General features: G+C 49.0%; 2 protein-coding genes across 3 annotated transcripts in view; one reads left to right on the plus strand and one right to left on the minus strand.

Annotated features, from left to right (window-relative positions):
* Positions 1–5,730, plus strand: part of PCSK7 (proprotein convertase subtilisin/kexin type 7) — a 31,087-nt gene extending 25,357 nt beyond the window's left edge. For both annotated transcript variants that reach the window (XM_081172515.1, XM_081172514.1), the window contains exons 13-16: positions 1,203–1,297; positions 2,323–2,416; positions 3,376–3,493; positions 4,449–5,730. In XM_081172515.1, the coding sequence (XP_081028641.1) occupies positions 1,203–1,297; positions 2,323–2,416; positions 3,376–3,493; positions 4,449–4,808 (667 nt within the window). In that variant the 3' untranslated portion in view covers positions 4,809–5,730. The remainder of the gene's footprint in view (positions 1–1,202; positions 1,298–2,322; positions 2,417–3,375; positions 3,494–4,448) is intronic.
* A 1,630-nt stretch (positions 5,731–7,360) lies between these two features.
* TAGLN (transgelin) lies at positions 7,361–13,335 on the minus strand. The gene is made up of 4 exons (XM_081172770.1): positions 13,102–13,335; positions 10,685–10,856; positions 9,478–9,580; positions 7,361–8,041 (listed from the first exon to the last, which is right to left on the minus strand). The coding sequence occupies exons 1-4, from the start codon at positions 13,279–13,281 to the stop codon at positions 7,897–7,899; spliced, it is 600 nt and encodes a 199-aa protein (XP_081028896.1). The 5' UTR covers positions 13,282–13,335; the 3' UTR covers positions 7,361–7,896.
* Positions 13,336–13,872: the final 537 nt, after the last annotated feature.

Consider the following 13,872-nt stretch of genomic DNA (forward strand, 5'->3'; position numbering starts at 1 on the left):
AAGTTGACAGCTATGATTCTTACGACACTGCCCTTTTGTTTGTTATTTTGCCATGGGTTGCTTCGTGGTTTTATTTTATGATTTTAAGTAAACCGTATTAGTCTTTTTTAAAAAAAGTAGTATTCTTTTTTCAATTAAGAACATTTTTATTTATTTTTGTAAAAAATGGAATGTTTGGTGAAGGACAGGCTAGAAGTACAATTAAGAAACGAAAGTGTCAAGAGGTGAAGGGAACATTCTTTCATATGTGGTGGACATGTAAAAGGGTAAAAGAGTATTGGTAAATTATCTATAATGAATTGGGGGGGGGGGAGTTTGTAAGTACTTTCCCCCCAAAACCCAGAGTCTCATCTGTTGGGGATAATTCAGACTGAAATCCCCAGGTGTCAGAAAAGGTTACCGGTATTCATGTATGCAACAACTGCGGCCCGTGTTTTGTTAGCCCCAAAATGGAAAACGAGCGAAGTCCCAACCAAAGAAGAACGGCGGCTTAAGTTGACAGAATATGCACAACTTGCAGACTTAACATATAGAATAAGAGAACCAGAAGAACGTGTGTTTAAAGAAGATTGGAAATTTTTTATTGAATACAGTGGTACCTCGGGTTACATACGCTTCAGGTTACATACGCTTCAGGTTACATACGCTTCAGGTTACAGACTTCGCTAACCCAGAAATAGTACCTCGGGTTAAGAACTTTGCTTCAGGATGAGAACAGAAATCGTGCTCCGGCGGCGCAGCAGCAGCGGGAGGCCCCATTAGCTAAAGTGGTGCTTCAGGTTAAGAACAGTTTCAGGTTAAGAACAGACCTCCAGAACGAATTAAGTACTTAACCCGAGGTACCACTGTATATGGAATATAATTGTGTACAGCTGAAAACGCTGGCAGCATTAAGATAAATTCAGTGGTGTAAATAAGTTTTGAGGATGCAATCATGGAATACTGATTGGTATAGGTTTTTTTTGTAAAAATGCAGGAATTTAAGATATGTAAAATGAACCATGGAAAGAGAAAAGAGGAAGTCATCAAAATCTTAAGGATGTATAAAATGAGTATACTGTGTCTCTGTCCTCACCCTAGGCCAAGAAAGGGCTTGGTAACTCAAGGCTGAAAGGCCATCATCTGGGGGTGGGGTGGGTGGGTTTCTAATTCCAAGCTCTGTGGACGCTGCACAGATTCCATGTCCTCCATCTCTCCTGTAGGGATCCCAGTGGCTTTGCGGACTGGACCTTCTCCACCGTGCGCTGCTGGGGTGAGGAGGCACAGGGCACCTACCGCCTCTTGATCCGGGATGTTGGTGAGTCCTGCAGCTTCACTCCCTCTTTCCCCAGAGGGAGGACTCTTGCCCCCTCCTTTCCCCCCATGTGGCTCTTGAAATCTCCTCAGAGCCTTGCATGGCTTCCTGCCCATGTGCCACTCACCTGCTCCTTGCCGGCACTGTGACTGCCTAGAATCGAGGTCCTTGATTGCCCCCTTGCCTTTTCCAGAGGGATTCTGTGTCCAGGGCAGCTGCCTACCAGCTCCATCTGGTAAGCAGGCTGAGACCCTACCTGCCCGTGGACTGTCTTGCCAGAGTGGTGCATGCTCTAGTTATCTCCCGCTTGGACTACTGCAATGCGCTCTATGTGGGGCTACCTTTGAAGGTGACCCGGAAACTACAACTAATCCAGAATGGGGCAGCTAGACTGGTGACTGGGAGCGGCCGCTGAGACCATATAACACCAGTCCTGAAAGACCTACATTGGCTCCCAGTACATTTCTGAGCGCAATTCAAAGTGTTGATGCTGACCGTTAAGGCCCTAAATGGCCTTGGTCCAGTATACCTGAAGGAGCATCTCCACCCCCATCGTTCTGCCCGGACGCTGAGGTCCAGCGCCGAGAGCCTCCTGGTGGTTCCCTCACTGCAAGAAGCCAAGTTACAGGGAACCAGACAGAGGGCCTTCTCGGTAGTGGCGCCCGCCCTGTGGAATGCCCTCCCATCAGATGTCAAGGAAATAAACAACTATCTGACTTTTAGAAGACATCTGAAGGCAACCTTCTTTAGGGAAGTTTTCAATGTGTGACATTTTAATGTATTTTTAATCTTTGCTGGAAGCCGCCCAGAGTGGCTGGGGAGACCCAGCCAGATGGGCAGGGTATAACTTAATAAATTATTATTGTTGTTGTTGTTGTTGTTGTTATTATTATTATTATTATTATTATTATTATTATTATTATTATTATTATTATGGGAGGTGGCAAGCTCCCCTCTTGCCCCTTGTCTGTGTGATCCCACAAGCCTCTCCCTCACTAGTCTCTCCTGCCAATTCCTCTCCTTTGCAGGGGATGAGACCCTGGGGGCTGGTGTGCTGAAGCACTGGCAGCTGACTCTGTACGGATCCTCGTGGGCCCTTGCCGAGATCAAGGAGCGACAGAGGTAAGGATGGTGAGATTTGGGGCAGAGGCACGAGCGTCAGAGAGGCTGGGAGGTGGCCAGGCCTGACAATTTGACTCCATTTCTCTGTCTCAGTTAAGGCTGGGTGATACCTGGTTTTCAACGTTGCAATATAAATCACCAGCAAAACATCACAATATAGCAATATTGTCACGATGTCTGAAATAAGGATGGAGCTATGTAGAGGCATTGGCTGGCTTCACGGTTTCCCCCAAATTGTGATTTTTGCATAGTCACAAACATCATGATTCATAGTATATTGCCAGGTTACAAATTACAAAACCACTATCGTGATATGGACTTCAAACCGGTTTTGGGTGATACATCAATATATCGCCCAACCCTAGTCTCAGTCAGGAGCAAGAGGATGCCCAGTTAAAATGCTCTTGTAGCTCCCCAGCCGCCACTGGAAAGGATTCCCCCTGATCAATTTCATGTGTTCAGTGACTCCACTACAAAACAAACTCAAGAGGGCTTACAAAGCAGATAAATACTTCTGTTCTGGGCCTGGCCTGGTTACCCTAACTGGGAGGGGGAAGTAATTTTTCTTAGGTCAGACTAGCAATGACCCGAAGGGTGTTTTTTGGCTTTCACATTTTTTTTATTTTGTTTTCCCTTGTGATATGTGGCTTGGCTAGCTAACATGAGCCACCTTGGATAATTTTGTCTGGTGGCTTTTGCACTACCTCCACGCTCAGAGACCAATTGCTGGGAATCACAAGTGTGGGCGGGAGAGCTGCCATTTCACTCAGATTGTGCTTAAGGACTTCTGGTTGGGCCCTGTCAGAACAGGATCTTGGGGAAAATGGCGGGGGGGGGGAGGCTTTGGCCAGAGAGAGTAGACCACAGGAACCTGCCTGAAAAATCTGGCTGAAGGGAAGTAAGGAAAAATTGCCCCCCTGCCTGTTGGGTGTAATTCAGAAAAGCTGTTTCTCCTGCAGGCTGGTTGAAGAGGCCATGAGTGGGCGATTCCTGGATGGCGATTTTTCCTTGCCCTGCCCACCAGGCCTGCAGATCCCTGAGCAGGAGCCTTACACCATCACCACCAACACCCTCAAGGTAATGGACACCTGCCTGTCACAGGATCCTCAACAGGCAGTGGAGGGAGAAAGAATAATAGAATTGTTGAATTGGAAGCAGTCATGAGGGTCATCAGTCCAAACCCACTGCAATTCAGGATTTTTTCACCCAATGTGGAGAATCAAACCCACAACCCTAGGATTAAGAGTCTCAAGCCCTACCTACTGAGCTAGTGAGGGGCAGGGGCTTGGGCGGTGGCGTGGCGATAAGTCAGCGCAACAGGGCACTATGGGTTTGGTCAGTGGAATAATGGAGTCCCTTTTTGATTGGTTTAGAGCAGACAAGCCCTGGAACATGTGTGTTCAGTGAGGTTTATTGCAGCCTTGTGGGTCATCGGAGGCTGTGGGTAATCTTGGCTAATTGGTGGGGAGGGGTGGCTAGACTAGGGTGGTGGAAGTGGCAAATTTTGACACGCAGGGCCTCATCATGTCAGCTCCCCCTAGCCATGGACCTCAGCTTAGTTAGGCTCCGCCGACAGCCTCAGAATAATTGCAGGCTGGCAAAGGGTGGTCTGGCAGAGGTTGGCGTGTTGGACTTCAGCTGGCAAGACCACATTCACCCACTGCCTCCCTGGCCAGCCGTGAAGTTCACTGGGTGATACTGGGCCAGCCATAGACCGAGTCTCCAAAGCTACTGAATGCCAGGATTGTGGCCCAAGCCAAGCCAGACGTGACTTCCACTCCCTTCCTGGCAAAGCTTATTCTGCTGGTAGATTCTGTGCCACTTGGGTGAAAAACCACCCAAGCACACCCCCCCCCACAATGTTTTCCACTGCTCACAAGACCATATGAACTTTGAACTCTTGTTTGAGCCAGGATGCGCTCCCCTCCCTGGTTTCCCTCTTTCCTGGTCTGTTGTTTTTTGCAAAGGTTTTTTTTACCTCCATGCCAGTTCTGACCTCCCCTCTCTCTCCTCTCCCCTTCTCACCTCCCAGACCCTGATGCTGCTGGGCTGCTTTGCTGTCTTCTGGACCTTCTATTACATGCTGGAGGTGTTCCTGATGCGCCACAGCGTGACCTTTGACCTGGCCCCCTGCGGCAATGCCATGGCCTGCCCTTGGTCCTCGGAAGGCAGGACAGCCAAGAGCCTGGAGGATGGGCTAGAGATGGAGGAGACCGTCCCCCTGTATGGAGGGAAGGAGCTGGAGCCCGAGCAGCAGCCATCCTGCCTGGAGGTGGAGGAGGAGGAGGCAAGAGTGGCAGGCGGAGCTGCAGGCACCCCAAGACCATCGGCAGGGAGAGGCTTGCTGAACCTCCCAGAGCAAGAGCAGGCTACCTCACCCGGGGTTTACTGACTGCTGGCAGAGAGCCCTGGACACGCAAACTGAACCAGCGCTTGCCCTGGGTTTGGCACACAGGGAGGAAGTCCGACCGACGGAAGCATCTCTTTGCGGGTAGCCCAGCTTGCCCCTAACCCTGGCCCCTTCTTGCATTTGGGGGCCACCGCCTGTGCTGTGGGATTGCCAGGGTGCCTGTGGCTGGCACAGAGGCTGAGCCTTGCCCGGGGGTGGGCAGCCTTATTCAGTGTCTGTGGTGGGGCTGAGATCTGGGGGTGTGCCAAGGGGGTGGGGTGCAGAGGAAGCCTGCCCCTGCAGTGCCCCACAAACTTTGCGGAAAGGAGCCTGTGTTCTCTCACCAACTCGCTGCCTTATCCTGCTGCCAAGTGGCGCAGCAGACCCTGGGCTGGCCGGTGCCCCCTGCCTGCCAGCCTTCTCACACTGTCCCAGTGCCCCCGCCTGCGTCGCCTGCCTTGCTGCTGATGAATGGCAAAGAGGAGCAGCTTTCGGGGGCCTTCCTCCACCACTGGAACCCAAAAGGGTAACATTCAATGCACTTCCTTTCTGTACGTATATCCTGACACAGCCGGGATCAGGAGCAGAGCATGGGCAGCTTTCCATGGAGTTGAGGGCTGGGTGGACGCCCTGGCTTGGGACCACGTCAACGAACGAAACAGTCTTCGGTAGCAGCTGCATGAGCCGTTCTCCTGCTGGGGCGGCGGCTTCTGCTTCTGCTGTGACCCCCATCCCATTGGGAAGAAATGACATGTATGTCTTCTGTAGGCAGAAGAAGTGAGGCCTTTGTGCCACTCCCAAAGTCATTCAGCTTTGCAGGGATGGGTGGGTAATTATTATTATTTTCTAAATCAGTTGGGCGTGTTTTTTTTAATTAACAGCAAAAAGCTTTTCTTTGCAGCTTTCCAATAAACCCATTAAAATATGCCTTCTCCTTTTCTGTTTTATTTTCAAGCGGCATGTCTGAAATACACATACAAGCTTCACTTATTAAAAATACAGGAAAAGGTGGGGGGGATATTAGCAATTTTTGAACTCTGGGTTTTAGAGCAAGAGAAAGGAATATACAGTGGTGCCTCGCAAGACAAAAAGAATCCGTTCTGTGATTCTCTTCGTCTAGCGGTTTTTTCGTCTTGCGAAGCAAGCCCATTGACGGATTAGCGGATTAGCGCTATTAGCGGCTTTTAGCGGCTTATCTGCTGATCGGATAAGCTGATAAGCGGCTTAGAAAAAGGGGTGGGGAGGAAAAAAACCCAGCAGGAACTCACAAGACATTGTCGTCTTGCGAAGCAAGCCCATAGGAAATTCGTTTTGCGAAGCACCTCCAAAACGGAAAACTCTTTCGTCTAGCGAGTTTTCCGTCTTGCGAGGCATTCGTCTTGCAGGGCACCACTGTAAATATATTGTATAAGATGAATCCGTCAAGTTTTAGGGCAGGGGTTGCCAACTGCTTTCAGTACGCTGGCAAATTTTGGATTTATGAGGGGGTGCCGGCCCCTCTGGTCATGTCTCCCCCCTGCCTGCTAAGAGACAGGTAGAAATAAGAGTACGTGCAGCACCCACACTTGTGTTTCCAAGGGATCTTGAGAAAAGATCCAGTTGGCCTGAGCCTTGGCAAAGCCCATAGAGCTGAGAAAGGAAATGGGAAAGAGCGGCACTCTTCCCAACTTCCTGCTTCTGCCTGGTGTACTTTTCAAGGGAGGGAAACTGAGCCACTCTTCATGTTATGATAGCTGTGGCCGTGGGGGCACAGGGGCTCCGAGGCTTCATGGGTGCCGGGGGGGGGGGGAGACCTCTAGGTTTAGGGCAGTAAAATAACTTCCCTAGTTTTCTCGGAAGCTGCTTATTTTGCATGGCCCAGGGCAGTGAGCTGGGGTAGCTTTCCCTGTGCATCTTGGAGGAGGGGAGTTTGGAGAGGCACCGCCAAGCAGAAAATGCAGGGAGGGAGTAACCCCGGCCAATTTGAAGATCCTTGCAGCTACTGAGGGAAAGCAGCACACCAGACTCTCATGTTCAAGGCTAGGGTGTCTCAGCCTAGGGGTTTTTAAAGTGTGCATATTTTCCTTGTTGCTGTGTTTTCCCCTCTCAACACTGAAAGGGAAGTTCCCAAGAGGACTGCCGCCCTTTGGCCACTTTTCTCTGTAGAATCGCAGAATTGTAGAGTTGGAAGGGACGCTAAGGATCATTGACCCCCCCCCCCCCGCAATGCAGGAATAAGGAATATGCAGCTGTCCCACCCGGGGATCAAACCTGCAACCTTGGTGTTATCACCACCACGCTCTAGCCAACCAAGCGATGAAGCAAATAGCTTCTCTGGGTGCTTTGGCAACGGCTCAGCCTGCCTTCCTAAAGGGCTCGGCCTGCATCTGCTGGCTTTAGCACTTTGCCCAGAAGCAGGGAAGCCCCAGTGGCCAGACTGAGGCAGTTGCTAAAACGAGGACGAAATGGAGGCAAAGGGGATTCTTTAGGGAGTTTGCCCTTCTACTCCCGGCATCATAACTGCAGCAACAGAAAGGAGCAGCTCCTGATACACAGCCAAGAAAACAGCCTAAAAAAAAGAGTCATTGTTTTTAATGGATGAACAACAACAAAGTACAAAATGGGTGAGAGGCACACTCCCCTCCGCCACTTACGTAGAGGTCTTACTTATGTGCAAGTTTCAGCCACGTTCAAATATGCACCAGGGACAAGGTTTTCCATCGCCAGGGCAGGTGCCAAGGCTGCAATATCCCCTCTCCCCTCCTGCCCTTGGCTTTGTGAATGGCCACTTCCTCAGCTTTGCAAGGGTCAAAAGCAGCAAAGCAATGAGCATGCAAGGGACTGGCATTTGGCGTGGAGATGAAGCAAGCAGAATGCTTGGGGGGGGGGGGGCTGTTGCCATGTAGCAACCTTGTAAGAATCCTCCTGCTCCCAGGTAGTAACTTCTGGGGCAGAGTTAAGGTGATTTTGAAAGCTTCTCCCAAAAAATTCCCAGTTGGCGGCCGTTGCTGCCCCTGCGGCATGATTCGTCGGGGTGGCATTGGGGCTCTTTGTGCAGGAGCTGCAGGGCCAGTTCTGCTAGGGGGTGGGGGTGGGGAGGGATGCATCCTGCTTAGCTGATGATCTGTCGGGGTCGGCCATAGCCTGTCATGCCTGCCTGCGAGGCACCCTGGTTGGAGCCCATTTGTAGACCGATCACGTTCTTGCCCTCTTTCAGCTGGCTGTCTGAGAAGTCCCGCCGGTTCTCCTGGGCTTTCCTACGGTTAAAAAAAGAGAGGGAAACAGGGTCAGCAATCTCACTTCTTGCAGTACTCGCCACTAAGGCTGGGCGATATATCGGCCCAAACTGGTTTGAAGTCCATATCGTGATACCGGTTTCTCATATATATAATTATGCATGTGTGTGCAATGCAAAAATCACAGTGTGGGGGATAGCGCGAAGCCAGTCAATGCTTCTCTCAATTCCTGCAGCCCCTGTTAACTCTGACAAATGCTGGAGATGTGGGAGTAAAAATGCGAACTTAGTACATATGATGATTAACGGCTCATTGATAAGATCATTTTGGTGCGAGGTGAGGATATATATAGCAAGAGTAATAAAAAAAATTGTTATTTCGGGGAATTGAATTTAATTCTAAATTATATACTGGAAATGTGGGAGATTACAAGGGGTCAAAAAAATGGATATTTGAAGCAAAAAAACTTCTTTTGATGAATTGGAAGAGCTGCAAAAAGATTCCATTGAGCACATGGATTGACAATATGGACAGACTAGCCACATACGAACAAATTGCATGTTGACGCAAATTAAGAATGGATAAATATGAAGAAATCTGGAATGAATACTTAAGCGATAAGGCGGACAGTGGTGGGAAGTAGGGGGAGGAGAGGTGGGGAAAATATTGTTAAAATGGTGTAGTTATAGGTATATCAGTACTCAAATCTGAGTTGCTAAATTGTGTTATTAGTGTTATTGTGGTTTTTCTTGTATGTGTTTTTTGGTGGTTTGTATTGAAAAAACGATTAAATAATTTTTTTAAAAAAACCTCTGCAGGAGGCAGCAAATCACAAGAGCAGGCACCGGCAAAAATCATGATGTGGGGAAAACCGTGAAGCCAGCCAGTGCCTCTACATAGCTCCATCCTTATTTCAGACATCACAATACATTGGTATATCATCATGTTTAGCTGGTGATGTATCACAATGTTGAAAACCAGATATTGCCCAGCCCTACTCACCCCGCCCCCCCAAATCACTATCCTGCCCCCTGGTGCAAGGCTGGGCTTTTTATTTCTTTGTTTGTTGGAACATTAACACAATTTCTGCATCTAAATTGAGGTCTATTGCTCAGGAATCCCTTTTTGTGCAGAAATCTGGCTGCCAAAGGATGAATTTCCGCATTATAGCACTGGGGATTTGGAAATGGAAGCATTCGCTAGGTGAATGCTATAGTCATGGCAAGCTGAACTGAATTTGAGTTCCACGACCCTTGTGAGAATTCTGTCCAAGTCTAAATGGGCAAAATGCCTCTTAATACCCTCTCCTAGATATAACGATTGGGGTTCAGGCAGCTGTTACGCTCAGTTCCTGCTTGTGGCCTCCAACTGGGACACGAGAACAAGATCCCTTTGGGCCCGATCCACTTGCTGCTCTTCTTGGCTCCACTCCCCAGAGAGGCTCAGATGCCACTTACTTCATGAACCAGGAAGGGTCTCCACGATACTGTCCATCGTTCTTAGTCACAGCAAGGCTGCCCAAAGCCATCAGCGTCCTCTGAACTGCGGCCATGTCCTTCGCTAGGATGAGAGAGAAGGCGATTATTCTTAGGTTGGGCTGAGTCAAGGCACCATTGGCGTTCTCAAGAGCCACAACTCACCAGCACATTGTCTCTGTTATTAGGGATGGGAAAGCTTCAAACCCTGGATAGTCATAGTAGCCCAAACTGAGCTGGACGGGCCAAGGATCTGGTTCTGTGCCAGGCAGCTTCCTATGCTCAGGAAGTAAACCAGGCGTGCAGAGCCCTTGGTCCTCCAAATGTTGCTGAACTACAACTCCCACCACCTTGTGGCCATGGGTTGTGCCTGCGGTGGCTGATGGGAGTTCAACATCTGGCAGGTCAAAGGTTCCAAGCAGCAAATCCCAAACTCTGTTCCAAACCAGGACAGGCCGCTGCCAGATGACCCAGGCATGTCTTATAGGCTTCAGCCCCATGGCCAAGGATGAGGAACCACACTTGCTCCCTCCCCAGATAACCCTTGCTGCTCGCTCGTCCTACTTCAAATGCTAAGTGTCTTTTGCCTGGCTTGAAATGCGTCCTTAACTCGGATCGTGCCTGTGGCTTGTCTGGGTGGAGGACAGATAGGGGTGCGTGAGAGTTTGCATTGAAGCTAGCCTACTGCACCAGCTTAACGTCCATTGTTCCACCCACTTTTGCCTATGGCCCCGCCCACTACTGGCATGTAAACCCCAAAGGTTGGCCAGAAGGGAACTGGAAATGGCTCCCCATCTCTTGGGGTCCAGGCAGCTTCTACCTAGACAGAGCTTGAACCTAGAAAGCCAATATTCCTCCAGCAAATGTTCAGCCAGGTGGAATATTCCAAAGGAGAGGCAAGAAGTGTTAGCAGAGGTCTGAACCTGAATGGATTGGATGGTTGGACTGCACTGGGTTCAAGTCCTGCCTTGCTTTTGCACCATCTTGGAGATGCCACTGCCTGCTTCTCTGTGTGTTCACTAGACGATGACAGTTTACTTTGCATTATTGCCATGAAGGCAAACGTCATGCCAATTTTACAGGGAAGATGCCAAGAGGCATTTTCACACTCATTCCCTTCCACTTTTTGTGAGCTCTCTGTTGCCTGCTCATTGCCACCTGCCTCAGAAGGCCTTCCTTATCCTCCCACCTTCAAACAGATCGACCGTCTGGAAAATGTCTGTCTTCACCACACCGTAGTCCTCTGCTGCCTTCAGGAACTGGGCTATCTGCTCCATCTGCTTGAAGACCATGCTAGGAGGAGTATCGGGGATCTTCACAGGCTTGGAAGTACAAAGACTGTTGATCAACTTGCCTAGGATCTGCCAGATGAAGCAAAGGGAGCCACAGTCACTCAAGGGCTTCGAGCATCATATGTCACTGGAAACCCCAGGGCTGGCCCTAGCATTAGACAGAATGAGGCAGCCACCTCAGGTGGCAGGTGCCGGAAGGGAGGCAGAAGTGGATTCCTCCCAGCTCTTCTTTGTGACCCCCCACCAGCTATTCCCCTCTGTAGGAGGACAGAGCTGTGCGTACCACACAGTTTATCCTGAGTCCCCTAAACCTGCCTGATAGCTCTGGAAGAGTCAGCTGCCAATCCAGTTGAGGAGTGTGTGAGTGTGAGTGTGTATGATCTCTTGTCCTGGATAGCTCTTTTGGTTAGAGCGTGGTGCTGATAATGCCAAGGTTACAGGTTCGATCCCCATACGGGGCAGCTGCATGTTGCTGCATTGCAGGGAGTTGGACTAGGTGATCTTCAAGGTCCCTTCCAACTCTATTGTTCTATGATCCCAGGTGGCAAAATGTATTGGGAAACCCCATAAGAGAGACCTGGGTCTCCCCTATTTCAGAGAATTACAATGCCAAGGAGCAAGCTTTGTAAGACCTCACACACAATCCTGGTTGAGTGTATGTGTGGTTGGTTGGTTTGATTTGACAGACTGGTTTCCTCCTGGCTCAAGGAAGCATTTGCATTTGCAAACCCTCGAGTAGGTGAAAAGTCTAGCTTCCAAAGTGGCTCAATAAAACGGACCCCGGGATATGGCCTGAAGGCCCAGGAAGCCACCCTCTTACTGAAGCCAAGCAGGCTTGGGTCTGATCAGGGCTTTGGTAGGCAAGTGCCTGGGCACAAATCATGCTGTCTTCAGAGACTGATTTAGGGGAGCGCGACTGGTTTGGTCACCCTGGGAGAGGAGCCTCAGGGGCGCTGCTGGAGATGCCGCAACTATGATTTCGAACGGAGTATGAGGGGGCCACTGAAATTTGAGACCCCCAAAATTAGAAACAGAACTGTTAGAGCCCAATGCTAAGAATTTGTCTAGAATGTATAACTTGTTGCTGAAATGGAATACACAGGATGAAACGGTTAAATCAGCTATGATTAAGTGGGCACAGGACATTGGTCATAACATTATGTTCGCTGACTGGGAACAGTTGTGGGCCACCGGGTTGAAATTTACGGCATGTAATGCCTTAAAGGAAAATATTATGAAAATGATTTACAGGTGGTACATGACCCCAGTCAAGCTAGCAAAAATCTACCATTTGCCTGACAATAAGTGTTGGAAATGTAAAGAAACTGAAGGTACTTTTTATCACCTTTGGTGGACGTGCCCGAAGATTAAGGCTTTCTGGGAAATGATATATAATGAAATGAAAAAGGTGCTTAAATGTACTTTCCCTAAGAAACCGGAGGCCTTTCTCTTGGGCATTGTCGGCCAATTGGTACTAAAGAAAGACAGAATTTTTTTTATGTACGCGACTACAGCAGCAAGAATACTCATCGCAAAGTATTGGAAGACTCAAGATCTACCCACTCTGGAAGAATGGCAGATGAAGGTGATAGACTATATGTGACTGGCTGAAATGACTGGCAGAATTTGTGATCAGGGGAAAGAGACGGCGGAAGAAGATTGGAAGAAATTCAAAGTTTATCTTAAAAATTATTGTAAAATTAATGAGTGCTAAAATGTCGAGATCTTAGGGAAAAAGGGGTTTACAGCTGAAAAAGACTAAGTAAAGAAAAGAATAAGGGAAAAATCTGATAAAATCTAATGTTAGGATTTGCTAAAATAGTTTTGGAAATTGGAATGTAGAAAGGGGAGGTATGGGGAAGTCGACGAAATAAGGTTTAAGGAAAATAAGGGTATGAAATTATACATGTTTGTTTGTTTGCTTGTTTGTTCGTGTTTATAAAAATTTTGTAAAACCAATAAAAAATTCTTTTAAAAAAAAATGAAATTTGAGACCCCAAAGTCCACCACTGCCGCCTTGAGCTCCACGATGGGAAAACGGTGGGCTGCAATTGTAAGAAACCGATGGACTGATGGAGGCTGCCTGCATCCCAGGGCTTCCACGGGCCTGGAGTCTTTGTTCCCCCCATTTAACCTGGGAACCCCGCGATTAAATAGTGGTGGGTGAGGGGCTCACAGGATTAGTTGGGCAGTTTAAGAGAATGCTCTTCATGCCCTGAGTCACTGTTTCCTTTGCCATTACACCACGCAGTCCACAGCTGAGCCCCGAGGTCAGGGAGACAAAGAGACAAGCAGGGGGATGTTCAGTGCTTACAATGCCATTCTTCAGCCAGACCTGGAAGCCCAGCCTGCCACGTTCGGGGCGCCCCACATCTGCCCCACACTGGAGCACAACCCACTCCACCAGTCGCTCTTCCAATTCATCATCGTATTTCTTCTCAATCTTGGCCTGGACGTCTCTGCTCAGGCCAAAGGAAGGTCCTTTGTTTGCCATGCTTGTTGGAGGAGGAGGAGGAAGAAAACCTGGGAAGACAGAAAGAGAGGTGGGCAGGGAGGTGAGTGAAATATACTCAGAGTCGAGAGTGGATTTCATGCTCTTTATTCAGCTCATAGTGGTGAGGAGGAATGAAAGTTTCCCCAAAGTATCTGCTTTATATACATTATTTACACAATGGGCTGCACGTGATTGGCTGATTCCGGATTTCTCCTGTAGGCCAATCAAGTTGTGGATTCACTTCCATCTGGAGCTGGATTGGGTGGCTCCTGCAGACCAATCATATTGCCGCATTGTTCTAGGACCAGTCAGACTGCTGCATTTTGGATCCTATTGTTCTAGGACCAATCAGACTGCTGCATTTTGGATCCTATTCAACTCAGTACATAACAGTGAGGTTGGCTCAGAGAAGCCGAGAAGTGGGTTCTGGGAGAATGGCAGATGCTGGGAGAATCCTGCCCCCCTGCCCCTGCCCCACAGAGCAAAACATGGAGAGCAGCTGGGGTCAGGAGCATGGGAATGTGACCAGCAAGATAGGCAACACCCTCTGCATCCCAGAGGGATCTGAATTAAGAACCATTCCCATTTCCC

This window comes from Podarcis bocagei (genome assembly GCF_964188305.1).
Source record: "Podarcis bocagei genome assembly, chromosome: 15".
Taxonomy (NCBI): Eukaryota; Metazoa; Chordata; class Lepidosauria; order Squamata; family Lacertidae; genus Podarcis; species Podarcis bocagei.

Excerpts from the sequence above, each read along its gene's own strand:
- TAGLN (XM_081172770.1), bottom strand. The coding sequence starts at position 13,281 with ATGGCAAACAAAGGACCTTCCTTTGGCCTGAGCAGAGACGTCCAGGCC. Across the intron at positions 10,857-13,101 it reads TCTGGCTGAAGAATGGCATT|ATCCTAGGCAAGTTGATCAA; the intron begins GTAAGCACTGAA and ends TTCATCTGGCAG. Across the intron at positions 9,581-10,684 it reads GACGGTCGATCTGTTTGAAG|CGAAGGACATGGCCGCAGTT; the intron begins GTGGGAGGATAA and ends CTCTCATCCTAG.